Below are 18,394 nucleotides of genomic sequence, written 5' to 3'. Positions count from 1 at the left end.
AGGCCTAAGTTTGAGCTTTCACCATCTTCCAGTAGACTGTCAGGCCTGAATCTACCATAGGTCTAATTTTGCTTGTCTAATCTTATGGATCATAGTTATCCTGTAGCGTGCTAACTGTGTTCTTCTCTGCCCATGCTGTGTTCCGTGACTTCACGCTGTAGTTTCAAACTGGTCATGGTGGTAGTATTTACACCACATAAATTAGTAAAGTCTACAACTCAGGACTTGACTTTGTTTTATAGGGGAAGACCCAGTTGTTAAACACTAACCACACCACAACTGTTACCACTACAACGATCTATACTTCCTCACCTTTAAAAACCAACCTCTTTTTCTCTTCCAAAAATTCCACTGAATTGTCTGGAACTTCTATTCCATGATCAGAAAGTCACCAGTATACTCAGTACCTTCATATTTTGTTCCCTAACCTCTCGCTACATTTAAATTTTCAGGATCTGGTACAAAATGAAAATGCGGCTTACTTGTTCAAAAATTAAGAATTTCAAGATAATGAGAGCAGAACACTAAATCAAGAACAAGGCCTTTCTCAGTGTGAGGACCGCAGAGGCCGCATGCTCATAAAGTGATCCCCGACCTCCTTTTTAAAAAAATATTTATTTTTAATATGTATTTTTGTTTTTCTCTAGTTGCAGCGAGTGGGGGTTATTCTTCCTTGCAGGGCACAGGCTTCTCATTGCAGTGGTTTCTCTTGTTGTGGAGCACTGGCTCAGCAGTGTGGCACACAGGCTTAGAGGCTCCGCAGCAAGTGGGATCTTCCCAGACCAGGGATCGAACTGGTGTCCCCTGAATTGCAAGACAGATTCCTATCCACTGGACCCCCAGGGGAGCCCCCTCTGACCTATTCTTAAGGGTAAGTCTGCACGCCTCTAAGGATGCAGTTTCCCATGTATCTCTGCAATGCAGTGGCTACTTATTCTCCCATACTTCAAGATTAAAAGTGAGATGCGATTTTATTTGCTCCCCTTCTCAACACCTTTTGCAAATTATTACTCTTTCATCTTCTCTGTAAAAGCCTCTTCTCCTCTGCTATCTTGCTGCACTACACTTCAACTCTCATCATAGCTGTCATCTCTCAACTTACTCATTACTCCTACCTTACTGACGGCTTTGACATCCGGCTCTTGGAATTTCTCTTCACTGCAAGTCCTGCCTCAGAGCAAGAGTGCAAGGACTACCCTGGAGAGAATGGGACGCCCGTGCTCAGGTTTCGGCGCTACCATACAGCAGCCATGCTGCCTGGGCCATGCTCCTTAACCTTTCTGCTCCCGAGTCTCCTCATTTATAAAATAAAAAACAGTAACAGGAAGTCATAGGATAGGTTGTATAGATAAAATGGTTTATTCGTGTAAAAGGCTCAGAATAGTACCTGACACACAGGAAGTACTCGGTAAACATTAACTGCTGCTGTTATCATCCTCGTCACCATCCTTACTAAAGGTCTCAAGGTCTACATGGATAACTCATTCAACATGTTCTTTGAGCTCCTTATCACCAATAAATTTCTTCTCTGCTCTATCCCAACAACTCTTTTCCATAGCTTCACCCGAGACCTTGTAATCACCGTAACTTCTACACCTCTGAAATCTGAAATTCAAATACCCCCATTCTCAGGACTACCTCCTGTCCTTCCATCACATGTACTTGTCCCCCGTATCTGTTTCCCATCACCAAAATCTCTGAATGCCAGACTCCTGTACTGAATCTCTGTCAACCCCTCTCAACTCCGCCTCTCTTCCTTTCTTCTTATACCTCTCTTCTATCCACTCTCTTGACAACGACCTCCATTTCCATGCCTCAATTTCCTTCCATACAAATTGGTCAAGTTCTAATCTTGGATGAATCAAACCATCAACCTTTCTTTGACAGGGTTGCTGAGAGGTCCTGAGGAGAATCATACAACTATAATTGTAAATGCACGTTCTCCATCTTCAAGGCTACCCAGCCATCTTTCTATTTCCTTACCTTGTTTACCATCTCCTATCCCGATCAATGGTTGTTTCAGACCTTTACCACTCTCTCCAGATCTCTCATTCTCCTGCCTACTATCCCCCCATCCCCACTTCACTTACCTCTGCTTCTCCTTTCAATAAACGATTTATTCCACTTCAGGAAAAAACAAGAATGAGATCAGAACTACCACAATTTCCTTCTCTTGAACCAACAGTCCACCTTAGTCACATTTATATCCACTCATTCCTTCCTTCCTATCACAATGAAGGAGATGTCTCTCCGCCTGCTTAAGACTTATCTAGCATTCTGTGCTCTGTATTCTAACCCCCCTGCCCTATGAGGCTGTGCTGTGCTCAGTCGCTTCAGTCGTGTCCAACTCTTTGTGACCCCTTAGACTGCAGCCCACCAGGCTCCTCTGTTCATGAGATTCTCCAGGCAAGAATACTGGAATGGGTTGCCATGCCCTCCTCCAGGGGATCTTCCTGACCCAGGGATGGAACCCATGTCTCTTAGATCTCCTGCACTGGCAGGTGGGTTCTTTACCACTGGCACCACCTGGGAAGCCCTACAGGCAGTGGTTCTCAAAGTGTGGTTCCCAGCCTAGTAGCATTGGCACAGGAGGAACTTGTGCTTTGTCACTCAGTGGTGTCCGACTCTTTGCGACCCCATGGACTGTAGTCCCCCAGACTCCTCTGTCCATGGGGACTCTCCAGGCAAGAATACTGGAGTGGGTTGCCATGCCCTCCTCCAGGGATCTTCCCAAACTAGGGATTGAACCAAGGTCTCCCATATTGCAGGCAGATTCTTTACTATCTGAGCCACCAGGGAAGCTGTAAAAATGCAAATTCTCAGGCCCCACTTTAAACAAAGTGAATCAGAAGCTTTGGAGCTAGGACCCAGCAATCTGTTTTCAACAAGGCCTCCAAGTGATTCTGTTGAAGTTTGAGATCCTCAGCCCTGAGGGAGAATTGTCTTTGTCCTCTTTCCTATATCTTCAACTTCCTTTAGGACAATGGTTCCCTTGCCCAAAGATCCTCCTTCTTGACTGCTCCATGGACCTTCTTGCACTTCTCCATTCTATTCATCACACAGTAACATATCTGACCATTTCCATCCCTGTTAAGATAAAGACTAATATTTTAAGAAGGCCTGAAGGCTGGCTCTTCCAATCCCAAACAAGGGCAATGCCAAAGAATGATCAAAGTACCATACAACTGCGTTCATTTCACATGCTAGTAAGGTTATGCTCAAAATCCTTCAAGTGAGACTTCAGCAGTATGTGAACCGAGAACTTCCAGCTGTACAAACTGGATTTAGAAAGGGCAGAGGAACCAGAGTTCAAATTGCCAGCATTCATTGGATCATAGAGAAAGCAAGGAAATTCTAGGAAAACATCACTTCTGCTTCACTGACTATGCTAAAGACTTTGACTGTGTGGATCACAACAAACTGTGGAAAATTCTTCAAGAGATGGGAATACCAGACCACCTTACCTGTCTCCTGAAAAATGAGTATGCAGGTCAAGAAGCAACTGTTAGAACTGGCCATAGAACAAAGGACTGGTACAAAATTGGTAAAGGAACACGTCAGGCTGTATATTGTCACTCTGCTTATTTAACTTATATGCAGAGTACATCAAGCGAAATGCTGGGCTAAATCGCAAGCTAGAATCAAGACTGCTGGGAGAAATACCAACAACCTCAGATACCCAGATGATGCTATGTTAATGGCAGGAAGTGAAGAAGAACTAAAGAGCCTCTTGATGAGGGTGAAAGAGGAGAGTGAAAAAGCTGGCTTAAAACTCAACATTCAAAAAACTCAGATCATGGCATCCAGTCCCATCACTTCATGTCAAAAAGAAGGGGAAAAGTGGAAACAGTGACAGATTTTATTTTCTTGCTTCCCTTGTGGTTCAGTTGGTAAAGAATGAACCAACTGGGTTCGATCTCTGGGTTGGGAAGATCCTCTGGAGAAGGGAAAGGCTACCCACTCCACTATTCTGGCCCAGAGAAGTCCATGGACTGTATAGTTCACGGGGTCACAAAGAGTCAGACACAACTGAGCAACTTTCACTTTCACTTTATTTTCCTGGGCTCCAAAAATCACTGCTGACAATGACTGCAGCCATGAAATTGAAAGACGTTTATTCCTTGGAAGGGAAGCTATGACAAACCTAGACAGCATATTAAAAAGCAGAGACATCGCTTTGCCAACAAAGTTTCATACAGTCAAAGCTAAGGTTTTCACAGTAGTCATGTACAGATGTGAGAGCTGGACCATAAAGAAGGCTGAGCACCAAAGAATTGATGCTTCTGAATTGTGGTGGTAGAGAAGACTTTTGAGAGTCTCTTGGACAGCAAGGAGATCAAACCAGTCAATCCTAAAAGAAATCAACCCTGAATATTCATTGGAAGGACTGATTGTGAAGCTCCAATACTTAGACTACCTGATGCGAAGAGCCAACTCATTGAAAAAGCTTTGGTGCTCGGTAAGACTGAAGGCAGAAGGGGCAGCAGAGGATGAGATGGTTGGATGGCATCACTGACTCAACGGACGTGAATTTGAGCAAACTCTGGGAGACAGTCCAGGACAGGGAAGCCTGGTATGCTGTAGTCCATGGGGTCGCAAGAGCCGGCCATGACTTAGCAACTGAACAACAACAAGGCTCTGAACACCTCTGAAGCCTCTTCTTTCTCTAAAGGCCTCTTGTTCTGTTTGCCAAACAAGACCAGTCTCTCTCAACTTTTTGATCTTGCCATGTTCTGAGGCATCTAACACACTTTGAAATTGCTATTCTTTCTGCCTGAATTACTCTTCCTGTTTTTTTTTTCCCCTAACTCCTACTTCTACTTCAATCTCAGCTTCAACTTACCTTACTTAGGGTGGCCTAACTTTAGCCCTTAATCTTAATTAGGTCCCTGTTAGATGTTCTTATAGTCCTCTACTTATCTTCTTATAATGTACATTGAGGTTTTAAGTATTTAATGATCATAAATGTCATGCCTATTTTCCTTGCCAGAGTATAAGCTCTATTAGGGCAGAAATCAGGATCTTATTTGATATAATATTTGCACTGCCTTGCTTTTAGTACACCACCTTACAGACAGTAAATGTGCAGTAAGTATGTGCTGACTAAACCTCTGCACACACTGGACCTCTCTCCAGAATTTTTTTTTTTAACCTTTAAACCCCAGATGTAATTCCACACATACATTAAGAAATAAGTTAAACATCTCTGTAAACTCTACCCTGCACATACACATCACTTGCCTGCTCAAGAGGATCACTTCTTCTTTTGTGTTCCTATTGTGTAGTATTGGGTTAGCCAAAAGTTCATTCAGGTTTTTCCATAAGATGTTATAGAAAAACCCAAACAAACTTTTTGGTCAACTCAATACATAAATCTACTATGTAATAATTATACACTACTGGGGGACTTCCCGAGTGGTCCAGTGGTTAGGAATCCACCGCCAATGCCAGGGACACAGGTTTGATCCCTGGTCTGGGACAATCCCACCTGCCGCAGGGCAACGAGGCCTGTGGGCCACAGCTACTGAGCCAACATGCCCTAGAACCCACGCTTCTGCAACAGGAGAAGCCATTGCAATGAGAAGCCTGCACACCACAAAAACAGAGTAGCCCCTACTCACTGCAGCTAGAAAAAGTCCACGCACAGCAATGAAGACCCAGCACAGTCAAAAAAAAATTTTTTTTAATAAAATTTTAAAAGTTGGTTCTTTAAAAAAAAAAAAATTATACACTATTGTAAACACCATCTTCATGCCTGAGTTTCCACTAGACTATAAACTCCTGAGAGCACAGATCATGTCTTGTTTACCTCTAGTGCTTAGGAAAATACCTGACATTGATAATAAGTTAAAGTCGCTCAGTCGTGTCTGACTCTCTGTGATACCATGGACTATACAGTCTGTGGCATTCTCCAGGCCAGAATACTGGAGTAGGTAGCCTTTCCCTTCTCCAGGGATCTTCCCAAATCAGGGATCAAACCCAGGTCTCCCTCATTGCAGGCAGATTCTTTACCAGCTGAACCACCTGAGAAGCCCAAGAATACTGGAGTGGGTAGCCTATCCCTTCTCCAGCAGATCTTCCAGACCCAGGAATCGAACCGGGGTCTCCTGCATTGCAGGCAAATTCTTTACCACCTAAGCTATGAGGGAAGCCTGACAATGATAATAAAAGTCCATAAATGTTTATGAGCAAATTGAACCTAATACTGTAGGCTCTAAAACCGCACTGAAAGGCCCTGCTATTCATTAGCTGCATGATCAAATTGTTTAACCTATTTGGACCTCAGTTTCCTCACTAGGAAAACGGGGTTAATAACACATACTTGGAAATATTGCTATGAAAATTAAACAAAATGACATAACACAATGATTAGCACACACAGTGTCTGGCATGTAGTAGCCTCCCCACTCTGGCTTTAACTTGATAGAGACAACCAGGACAAAACATAGACAAAAATAAGTCACAGCAACTGAGGGAGAATGAGCACAGGCTGAGTCATTCCTCTTAATCATTTGCCCAGGAAGACCAACAATGAAGAAACATAATAAACAGAATAAACTCTACTGGTAGTATCTCCCTTGGCATACAAAGCTTGGTAAGAACTCACCCGAAGCCTCTTGGCTAATAGCCACATCCGGCTCCCCAGACCAGCAGGTCCAGGTCTTATGCAGCACCGGGTTGGTTACTTTAGAATGGAACAGAAACTACCTCATAAGGAAAGTGTTTACCAGCAGGAGATGGGGGAGGAGGAGGAGAACTTGACTGCAACTGCATCAATCAAGTGTTTTGCAATCTGGCAGAAAACACTGCAGAATCTCTAGTGGAGACTAACACCCACACAAACGCACTTACCTGTAGCCAAGAACCAGCTTAGACAAGATAATGAGCAGCTTTCTGCTTTAACCAAAACAATGGTCAGACCTGCATGGAGTGCACATCTCTAAGACCAAATTACCCTTGAACATGTGAGCAGCCCCTACTAAGATGACACTAAGCAGCTGTGTACATACACTCCTCAGCCTATGAGCGCTGCCCACAAGCACAGCTTCAAAGCTCATGTGTGCCAAATGCAAAAGCAGATTAAACTAGTTCTCTAGTCACTCCTTATTCATGATATGCTTACCTCTGCAGAGCCAGTGCTGTTTAGATCACCTAGTTCATTCGTTTTAGAAGGCTGTGTCACTGCAGCTACTTCTTCACTGGGATTCTCTCTCTTCCGAAGCTTCCTGATTAAGCTCCACTGGTCACTCGATAAAGTGGGTCTGAGTGGAGTTTGGGGTGGGCTCTCCCTCCACCAAGATGCCCTGCTCCAATCTAACCCCAAAATATGTGGTACATCATCTTCAGGCAGAAAGTCCAAATCATCTTCAATTTGGAATTTTTTGAAAAACACCAGCATTGAGCTGGAAGAGTCTGTCCTAAAAGCCTGGCAGCTCTGGGGCCTGCTGCAGTCTGCCTGGAGGCACATCCCCTCTAACCACCAAAAGGCATGACAGGCAGAGTCCTGGCAGCAGGCAGCCCAGCACGACTGGAGAGAGGGGGTTCCTTCTAGAAGCCGGAGGTGATTTTCTCCCCTGGATCTCAGGCCAACACCAAACTGTGTCTTTACCCGCTGGCACCTGCTCTCCTTGGCATCTAAAAACAAAAATGGAAACATTTTAAAATGAAATAAAAACAGAGACTCCAGCTCTGTAAAGAGTCCTGAATACCAACACTGGAGGCTATTTTGAAGACTGGTTTTTAAGAGGGTGGGAAAGCTGTCTGATAAGTGGAAAAGAAGACACAAAAGAGAAAGGTTTTTTGGCTCAGGATATTTTCGCTGGTAGAAGTACTGCTCCACGCTCACCGCTGGCTCCCCTCCTCAGTAAGTCCTTGCATGTAGACCTTTTACACAGAACTCCAGTTCATGAGACAAAAAAACAACAGAGCTCTTCTGGTGACAGTGTGCTGAAGGACGGGGGCAGGGTCCCACTCACCCCCAAGGCCTTTCTCTGGGACAGTATGAAGATTATGGGTCCAGAAGAGAAGGAAGTGGAAGAAGATGGAGTACTCTGCCTCCACTGAACTGGCAGCAACACAGACTGAGTCCTCTTGACCTCTTGCAGGCTGCAGGTTCATCTGTTTTCTAATCAGCAGGTGGTCACAGTCAGGTGGCTTTGCACCTCACAGCATTAATCAGAGCAGTAGTAAAGTTTACCAAAAATTTTATTCTGCTAGATGAACTTCCTAATGAGAAGCTATGTCGTAATAAGAAATAAAGGAATAAAAGTACTACAGTGACCTACTATGGTTAACCTAGATAACATGGTCCAAAATTCTGGCTAATGTTGCTAATGGATAAACTTTTGAGCCACTGAATTTTTTCAGGCATGGTACCAGTTTTCCTGAAATATTACCTCATTTCTGTTTTCTTAGATAAAGTTAAAGCATGTTCTAAATTAAAGTTTTTACACAGAGTTCATTTTAAGGTCTTATATAGGTGTCTATAACCAACTATGGTCAGGGTAATGTGTGTGTTAGTCACTCAGTCGTGTTCAACTCTTTGCAATCCCATCGACTATAGCCCACCAAGCTTCTTTGTCCATGGAATTTTCCAGGCAAGAATACTAGAGTGGGTAGCCATGCACTTCTCCAGGGGACTTCCCAACACAGGGATCGAACCTCGGTCTCCTGTACTGGAGTACTCCTCGAGTACTCCTGCAGTACTCAAATCTGGTAAAGGCAGGTTCTTTACCACCTGAGCCACCTCTAAGAAGTCAGGATTATACAGGGCCAGAACCAGGTGAGGCAAGGGAGATGCCTTGGGCACAAGTGTTAAGGAAGTGCTTAGTCTTAAGAGTCATGTAAGTGCTGCTGCTGCTGCTACTGCTGCTAAGTCACTTCAGTCGTGTCCGACTCTGTGCAACCCCATAGACAGCAGCCCACTAGGCTCCTCTGTCCCTGGGATTCTCCAGGCAAGAACACTGGAGTGGGTTGCCATTTCCTTCTCCAATGCATGAAAGTGAAAAGTGAAAGTGAAGTCGCTGAGTCATGCCCGACTCTTAGCGACCCCATGGACTGCAGCCTACCAGGCTCCTCCGTTCATGGGATTTTCCAGGCAAGAGTACTGGAGTGGGGTGCCATTGCCTTCTCCGTCATGTAAGTGCAGGGTTGGCTTATCCCACCTTGAGACCGAGTGTCTCCTTAAATTTCATACCCTAGGTACCTCTTTCTTCACCCTAGTCCCAGGCTGGGGTTATAACATAAAATGTAGAACTACATATAGAAAATGTGTAGTAGAATCAAACCACTGAAGCGATATACAGTCATGTCTGCAGGCACACATAACTGAAAAAGGGCTATGACAGGCTAAAGCAACAACTGGATAATCCACCAAAGCGAAAGGAAACACTTACTAAATGTGGATACTAGTCAACTGAAAGACAAGAGAAAAACAGGAAGGCTGTAGATTAGATTATGGAGTCAATCACTATGGAAGCCAATCTACCACAGTGCTTTAAAAAAAAAAAACACACAGGCACCAACCTAACATCAGACAAAGCAACTTAGAGGCCAGAAAAAATAGAACTTCCTGAAGAAAAGATGAATAAATAGAAACTATTTTAAAAATGAAGCTACCAAGAGCTATAGAAACGCCCCTCATTTCTTCATCCACCTTCTCACACAATAACCAATGGTATGACTCAGTATCAGCTGAGTGCACAGTTTATTGAAATCAGTAAATTGTTACATCAACAACTACTGTCAGTTACTTTTAGATCAACTTTCCATCATTCCTCTCACAAAAAGTCTCTCTTATTTAATACAGTGAAAAGATCCACAAAAATGAACATAACTTGCACTTTTCTATAAGCCAGTATTTTTTTTAACATACCGTGACCTCCACTTCTGTCCTTGAAGGAGAAACTGCCATTGAATTTGCTTTCCCATTGTTGAGAAACTAGAAAACTAGACAAAAAAATATACATAAAACAATTGGTTTTGGGCACTAAACAACAATGTGGTCCGGGACTGTGACCCCAGAGAGAAAGGAGATAAACAAGGGTGAGCCCTATGGTCACTTTGGCTCTCTGTTTACAGACCAGGCACGCGGCTGACTGTGAGACAGGGGAGAACCTAAGCAGAGCACGGTGGTCTTGCTCAGTTGAGGAAACAAGAGTTCAAGGTGACTGTGGTAGCTAGAAACTACCAGAAAGAAGAAGCTACACGGAGAAAGAGCTCCAGACATCTGGATAGTGGTTCCCCTTGGTGTAATACTAATTTATACCAAGTGTAGGTTGAAACCATGGAAGTTTAGAAAGCATTTTGAACTGAATGAAACTGAAAACACAACATACTAAAATGTGTGGGATACAGTTAAAGCAATGTTTAGAGGGACATTTATAGCTTTACATGCTTATTTTAGAAAAGAAGCAAAGTCTAAAATCAATGATCTAGAAAGACACATATGGAGAATGCATTGTGATGATAGAAGCAGAGACTGAAATGATATAGCTGCATGCCAAGACAAGTCAAGGACTGATAGTGACCACCAAAAGCTAGGAGGAGTTAAAGGAGGATTCTACCCAAAGATTCAGAAGGAACCAACCCAGCCAACACCTTGATTTAGGACTTCTAACCTCCAGAACTATTAGCCTAAGCACAACTTTCTCCCCTTGCTTGGAAGAGTGCTTCAGAAGCCAGATGGCTCCAAGACCAACAAGGGCCTAGATCCAGGGGCCACTGACATTTGGAGATGTGGTTGTGGCCTTTACTTAGATTGAATGAAGATACCCAGATGCTATTCGATGAACATGGACAGGGATATATGATGCTGGAAAACTACAAGAATCTGTTGTTATGGGGCTTCTCTGTTTCAAGTCAAAATTAATAGCCCAACTGGAGCAAGGGGTAAAGCCCTGGATGGAAGTATGAGAAGCTCCACCAGGTCCCTGTGCAGTACAAGAATACTGGTTTGACACAAAGATGTCAGACCTTAAGCAAAATAAATACTTCTGAAGGGTCCACTCTGAAAGGGCAAACAAAAGCATCACAATCGATATAGGTTTGAAGTAGAAGCACAGAAGTTCCACAGAGAAAGAGTACTATTAATGTAGGAAAGTCTTCAAATATAAATTCTCCTTTATTAAACACCAGAGATATTATACTGACAGAAAAATCTCATAAACATAAAGAATGTGTGATAGACATTATGAGCAGTTCATTTCTTTTAATCATCATAAAATTCACATAAGAAAACAACCTTATAGATGTACTAAATGTGGGAAATTCTTAAAGATGTACTCAACATTATTAATCATTAGGGAATTCATTATAGAGAGAAACCCTATAAACGCAATGAATGTGGAAAAGCTTCAGAAAGAACTCTATTCTTTTAAGTCATCAGAGAATTCAGACCAGTCATAAACCCTTACTAATGTAGACTGTGAGAAAGTCTATGCTCAGAAGGACTGAGCATCATGACAGAATACACTGTGGAGAAAGACCTTTTATATGTAATGAAGGTGGTAAAGTTTTCAGGGATAACTTAACTGTATTGGAACATAAGAAAATCCATACTGAAGAGAAACCATACTGGTATAATCAATGTGGAAAAGTCTTTATGAAGAACTCAACTCTTATTAATCATCAAAGAATGCATAAAAGAGAGAAACCCCATCACTGTAGTAAATGTGGAAAATCTTTCAGATATACAACCTTTGCTGGACATCAGAAGACTCACAGTGAAAATAAACCTTATTGATGTAATGACTGTGGAAAATTCCATAGGATGAGCTCAATTCTTATTGGACATCAGAGAAACAATCCCAGAGAAACAAAATTATAAACAAAATTAATGTGGAAAGACTTTTCCCCCAAAGTTCAGCCCTTAAACAACATAAGAATATTTATAACAAAGAAAGAGTCATGAAATGTAGTTAATGTGGTAAATCACATGGAAGTCGTTTATTCCTTCTGAGCATTAAGAGAAGACATTCAATAAATTATACATTTAACAAAAATATTCTGTATACTTCTATCCTGGAGAATTTCCCACTTGTATTTCAGTGTAGTTTGTACTGGTGAAATATTTGAAGAACCTAAACATCTATCAATATAGAAATAGTTACTGCAGAATACTAAACAGCAAGTGAAAAGAATTAGGTCAAGTTCCATATGTAGCTGAAGAAATATCCCCATGATACCTTGTTAAGTTAAAATAGCAAGTTGCAGAAAACTTATATGTTATGGTCTTATATTCTTCAGAATGAAGCTTTTTTGTTTGTAGATAAATGCATTCAAAAAGATCTGGAAAAGTAAAGGCCAAACTTTAACAGGGAGAAAAATAATGATCTTATGCTTTCATCATAAAAGACAGAAGAAAAAAAAAAAAGAGTAAATTATATCCAAAATAAGCAGAGAAAGAAAAAGATAAAGAGTAACCAATGAAACAGAAAACAAACAAAAAAAACAATAGATATAAATCAATGAAACACAAATCTAGTTGTCTGAAAGGACAATAAAACTGGTAAAGCTCTAGTGTGACTGATGACAGAAAAAAAAAAAAGAGAAGTCACAAATTGACAACATCAGGAATGAAAGAAGGGTTATCATTACTGATTCATTAAACGAGTGGCGCCAACTATGGTCCAAGGGCCAACTCTAGCTGCTGCCTATTATTGTAAATAAACCTTCACTGGAACATAGTCACTCACACTCATTTATTTATGTATTATCTATGGCTGCTTTTGTTCTAATGGCAGAGTTAAGCAGCTGCAACAGAGTTATCTCAATATTAGTAAAGCCTAAAGTATTTACTATTTGGCCCTTTAAGAAAGTTTGCCAACCCCAGGTGTATGAGAATACACTTTTTTTGAACTACTATTTATTACTAAAAGTGAAGTAAAAGTGAAGTTGCTCAGTCGTGTCCGACTCTTTGCGAACCCGTGGACTATTATAGCCCACCAGGCTCCTCCATCCATGGGATTCTCCAGGCAAGAGTACTGGAGTGGGTTGCTATTTCCTTCTCCAATTTATTACTGAGTAGAGCCTAAATCTGGATGTTAACTAATAGGAGACCGATAAATTTCAAACGACTCTGATTTTTAGAGAGATACAAATTATTTCTGTCTGGTATAAAAGGTTTAACTAAAAAAGCACACTTACTTCCCATCTAGCTATTATCCTTACCTCCTTATTCCTTCATCTCTTCAACAATCTTTTTTTTTAGTTTAGTTTTTTTTTTTTTTTCTTTTGCCACATTGCACAGCATACGGGATCTTAGTTCCCTGACTAGGGATTGAACCCACACCCACTGTGGTGGAAGCTCAGAGTCTTAACCACTGGACCACGAGGGAAGTCCTCAACAAATATTATTGAGCATCCATTTCATGCTAGGCATTTCTTTGATGGAGCTTATAATTTAGATGGGGGAGACAGTGATTAAATAGACATAATAAAAAATGCAGAACTGCAAACTAATATAAGTGCTATGAAGGAAAGAAAGGCAGTTTTTACAGAATAAAGGTAGCTAACTTTAGAGCTTACTGATCAGAAATATTATCAAATATGTGATATGATATCAAAATAGTCACTGTATGATGTCTGGAATGAAAAACACTGGAAATAACTTACACATCCCTCAACAGAGAACTGGTTAAGTAAACTGAGGAAGATTTATGCAGTTGCTGGGAAAAGGCCACTCTCTATAGTCATAATATGAAATGATATCCAGGAAACATTAAAACATTATGTAGAGAAAGAAAGGTGTAGAGCAGTGTGTATAGTATGCCACAATCTGTGTGTGGGGGAAAAAAAAGTCTATATGTGTGTGTACATATATATATATATATATACACACACATATATATGCATAGACTATTTTTGGAAGAATATTCAAGAAACTGACATGGTGGCTTTTAGGAGGGGAAATTAGGTACCTGAGAAACTTGTTTGTTCACTAAATATGGTTATATACCTTTAGAATTTATGCAATGTATATGTATTATATTTGGAAAAATAAAATTTAAAAATCGTAAATAAAATTTTCAATGGCTGCACTCCCTCTGAATGAACCAAAATCCTTAACATAACCTAAAAAGATCTCATATGATCTGAACCCTGCCTACCTTTTAGCCCACCTTGCGTCATGCTCTCCCTCTCCTTCATCATGTTCCACAACCAGCCTTCATCCACTCCTCAAATGGACCACACTCCCTCTCCTAATGTGGCTTTGTACATGCTGCCACCTCTCTTCAGAATTTTCTTGCCTCCTTTCTTTAACCAGTTAACTCCTCATATGAGGATGCAGTTCAACCATCATTTCCTCAGAGACACGCCCACGCAAGACAAGTCTCTCTAGTACATCCTTTGGACCCCGTAGCCTCTTTGCCTCAAAGTAATTATAAAACTTATAAAGTTATATTTATTTGTATCTTCATCTGTTCAATGTCTTTCCCCCACAACTTCTCTGTAAGCTCCAGAATAAGAGGACCATGTCTGGCTTCTTCCCACCACCACTCCACCCGCCACCACTGTATCTCCAATTCTAGCATAGGACTCAGAAAATTACTTTGTAGGCGGAAAAACTGTGAAAAATTCTTAAAGAGATGGGAATACCAGACCACCTTACCTGCCTCCTGAGAAACCTGTATGCAGGTCAGGAAGCAACAGTTAGAACCGGACATGGAACAACAGACTGGCTCCAAATTGGGAAAGGAGTGTTTCAAGGCTGTATATTGTCACCCTGTTTATTTAACTTACAAGCAGAGTACATCATGCAAAATGCTGGGCTGGATGAATCACAAACTAGAATTAAGATTGCCGGGAGAAACAGCAATAACCTCAGATACGCAGACGACATCACCCTTATGGCAGAAAGCAAAGAGGAATTAAAGAGCCTCTTGATGAAGGTGAAAGAGTGAAAAAGCTGGCTTAAAGCTCAGCATTCAAAAAACTAAGATCATGGCATCTGGTCTCATCATTTTATGGCATACAGATGGGGAAACAATGGAAACAGTGAAAGATTTTATGTTGCTGGGCTCCAAAATCACTGGGGACAGTGACTGCAGCCATGAAATTAAAAGACGCTTGTTTCTTGAAGAAAAGCTATGACAACTTTGCTGCTGCTGCTAAGTTGCTTCAGTCGTATCCAACTGCATGATCCCATAGATGGCAGCCCACCAGTCTCCCCCGTCCCTGGGATTCTCCAGGCAAGAACTCTGGAGTGGGTTGCCATTTCCTTCTCCAATGCATGAAAGTGAAAAGTGAAAGTGAAGGCGCTCAGTCATGTCCGACTCTTCGCAACCCCATGGACTGCAGCCTACCAGCCTCCTCCGTCCATGGGATTTTCCAGGCAAAAGTACTGGAGTGGGGTTCCATCACCTTCTCCGATGACAACCCTAGATAGCATATTAAAAAGCAGACATTACTTTGCCTCCAAAGGTCCATATAGTCAAAGCTATGGTTTTTCCAGGAGTCTTGTACAGATGTGAGAGCTGGACAATAAAAAAGGCTGAGTGCCAAAGAATTGATGCTTTCAAACTGTGGTGTTGGAGAAGACTCTTAAGACTTCCTTGGACTGCAAGGAGATCAAACCAGTCAATCCTAAAGGAAATCAACCCTGAATATTCACTGGATGGACTGATGCTGAAGCTGAAAGAAGCTGCAATACTTTGGCCACCTGATGCAAAGAGCCCACTCAATGGAAAAGACCATGAAGCTAGGAAAGATTGAGGGCAGGAGGAGAAGGGAACCAGAGAGGACAAGATGGTTGGAAGGCATCACCAACTCAATGGACATGAGTTTAAGCAAGCTCTGGGAGATGGTGAAGGACAGCGAAGCCTGGCGCAGTGCAGTCCATGGGGTCGCAAAGAGTTGGACACAACTTAGCAACTGAACAGCAACAACAACAGGTGATCAAAAAACCCTTTTTGAATGAATGCATGAACAAATGCATGTATGCATGAAGGAAATACTGAAATAATGAACAAACAAATGAACTGTCAAGTGGCCCGGTTAAGAAACCAGGTAGTCAGGTACTAAGAGGGTCATACTGAATACATCCAGGCCAATGGCAAGACTCTGAAAAGAGATGAGGCCCATATGCCACAGTAAATGAAAGAGGGTGAATGACAGGTGGTTCAGATGAGTAATGATTCGGGGTAAGAAGTGTTATAAATCTCAAAGAGAAGAAGCTTTTACACCAAAGTGGAGGAGTAATGTTCAAGAAGTGACAGTGAGGAGTCAGCTCCACCTCCAAACTCCGAGGTACATGGGATATGGGAGAATAAGCAACCACTGCCTGCAGGGTAGAGGGAGAAATATGTATTTCTCCAAGAGAAAGCCAGATCTCAGAACATGCTCTCTATCTGATGTCCTGACTAACAAGCTAGAGTATAGAGAGGGTTTGGTAACTCAGTGGTTTCTTGTCACAGTTAAAAAGTTAGGAAGGGAGGGGTGGTTAAGCACCAGTGAGTTGAAAAGCATGAATTTATGTGGGAATGTCAAGTCAGATTCACACAAATCATAATAGTTAAGGCACTTAATAGTGAGAAAAAAAGAAGATGGAAAAATACGATAAGAAACTGATGATGCTGACAGGACGGCTGCCTATCCGTCCTTAGGACACAATAGTGCAAGCCTGGAGGCGAGTAACAGAGGGCATCTTACCAATGGAAGGGGGGAGACAGAAACACATTGAGACTCCAGGGACATGGTCAAGAGGATTTATGGAGATTACAAGGTCGAAGAGAAGGTAGCAAAAATTCTAATTCCCTAGTTGTCACTCATAGCTCTGGTTAAATTGAGATCTTAAGAGGAGGAGATAAAAGCAGGGGGTAAGGGGGATACAAAACTGGTTTGTCCTACAAAGGCCTTCTTTTGCTTCCATGGCTTCCCAAAGAATGTCACAGAAGCTATATAACGCTATCTGGTAGTATAAAAGTGAAATGTTTCATAATCCAAACACTCCCCCTGCTTTGTGAGGTGACTGGAAGCCTCAGTTAGAGATCTCATCCACTATCCTGGGCTGGAGAGGACATGTCCAATGAGGGATGAGCAACCTAGTACAGGTTCATAGAGGATGTTCCAGACTCTCCCTACTTCACTTACACCCCTTGATTTCTGTACTCTTAAAAGTATTACTGAAACTTGGTAATGGGTAAGGTCTCTGATTCTTGTGAGTCTTACCTGACAAACTGATCCCCTGTATTAGCTCAAAGGAATAGAACCTGGGAGGGACCAGATGGTCAGAAGCACTTACATCTTCAATGGTGACCAAGAGGAACTGCCAAGAGGTGAGGTCTGAGGGAAGTGAGCTGGCTGCAGTGTTGCTCAAACAATTAATCCCAATAGCTCCCAGAAAGAAGAGGAGGTACTCTGATCTGTTAGTTCATATGTTCATTCAGTGGGAATTTGAGGGTCTTTTTTTTTTTTTTATTAAATGTTATTCAACCTTGCTCTATTATGGGCTCAGTAACAAACATGAAGGACGGAGAATAATTCTTTTCCACTCATTCAGTGGATCATAATTCTTCCTCTTAGATGGTTAAAAGATGGTTAATCATCTTACACGGTTAAAAGGCAAGGGTTCTAGTTTCAGCTCTAGATTCATCATTTATTAATTTTCATTAACCTCTGAAAAGTAACTTAACCTCTCCAAGATTTAATTTTCATTGTTACTCTTGAGATAAAGGATTCATCAGGGGAGGAAGCGGGAAAGCATTGGTAGCGTCAATATTGGATTCTAGAAGTAACTTGGATAAAAGGTAAGATGAAAATAAACTCCAAATTTAGATCAGTTCCTCTCCTGCCCACGCTGCCATAGCCTGGCTCTGCTCCCAGGGCCTAAACAAAAGTAATATTAAATCCTCACAGAAAGGGGCTTACAGTTGGTAGAACCTTAGACTGAAAACCCTTTGGGAAAGTCTAGAACTCACTGTTGGTAGGAGTACATAGAAAGCCTACCCAAGGTGAAAACAGAGCCATGACTTTATTCTTTCTAAGGTTATGACAAAGTAGAGACTGCAGAATTACCCGGAGGGTCCCCAAAAGAGGCAGCTCTGGAACTAACAATGCTTACTTAACATTACCACCTCTCAAAAGACAGAATTCTAATCAATCTGGCAGAAAATCTAGACCAGGTTTCATAACTCCAAGCCAGCAGAGTAGAAAAGTCTACAGAATATAAGAATTATTGCCAGAAGGAAATTCATCAAATACTTTTAGAAAGCTGTGAACAACTCTGGAAATATTTAGAGACAGTGTTGTTGCCTCTGGCATTCTTAAGTCTCAGGTAACGGGCTTGACTTCTCCAGCTAACATGGAAACTGCTGGCTGGCAACCAAAAAGGGAAGTAGAGACAGAACACTGACATCTTAGGAACCATACTGTTAAGGTCATTTGGAAGTTCATA

The 18,394-nt window shown here is 41.7% G+C and overlaps 1 protein-coding gene across 2 annotated transcripts in view; it reads right to left on the bottom strand.

Annotated features, from left to right (window-relative positions):
• KIAA0319L (KIAA0319 like) overlaps positions 1 to 18,394 on the bottom strand; it is a 97,243-nt gene that overhangs the window by 52,972 nt on the left and 25,877 nt on the right. For both annotated transcript variants that reach the window (XM_061412559.1, XM_061412558.1), the window contains exon 3: positions 7,124 to 7,635. In XM_061412559.1, coding sequence (XP_061268543.1) covers positions 7,124 to 7,635 — 512 coding nt within the window. The remainder of the gene's footprint in view (positions 1 to 7,123; positions 7,636 to 18,394) is intronic.

This window comes from Bos javanicus, chromosome 3 (genome assembly GCF_032452875.1).
Source record: "Bos javanicus breed banteng chromosome 3, ARS-OSU_banteng_1.0, whole genome shotgun sequence".
Classification (NCBI taxonomy): Eukaryota; Metazoa; Chordata; class Mammalia; order Artiodactyla; family Bovidae; genus Bos; species Bos javanicus.
This window is presented reverse-complemented; position numbering and strand designations above follow the sequence as displayed.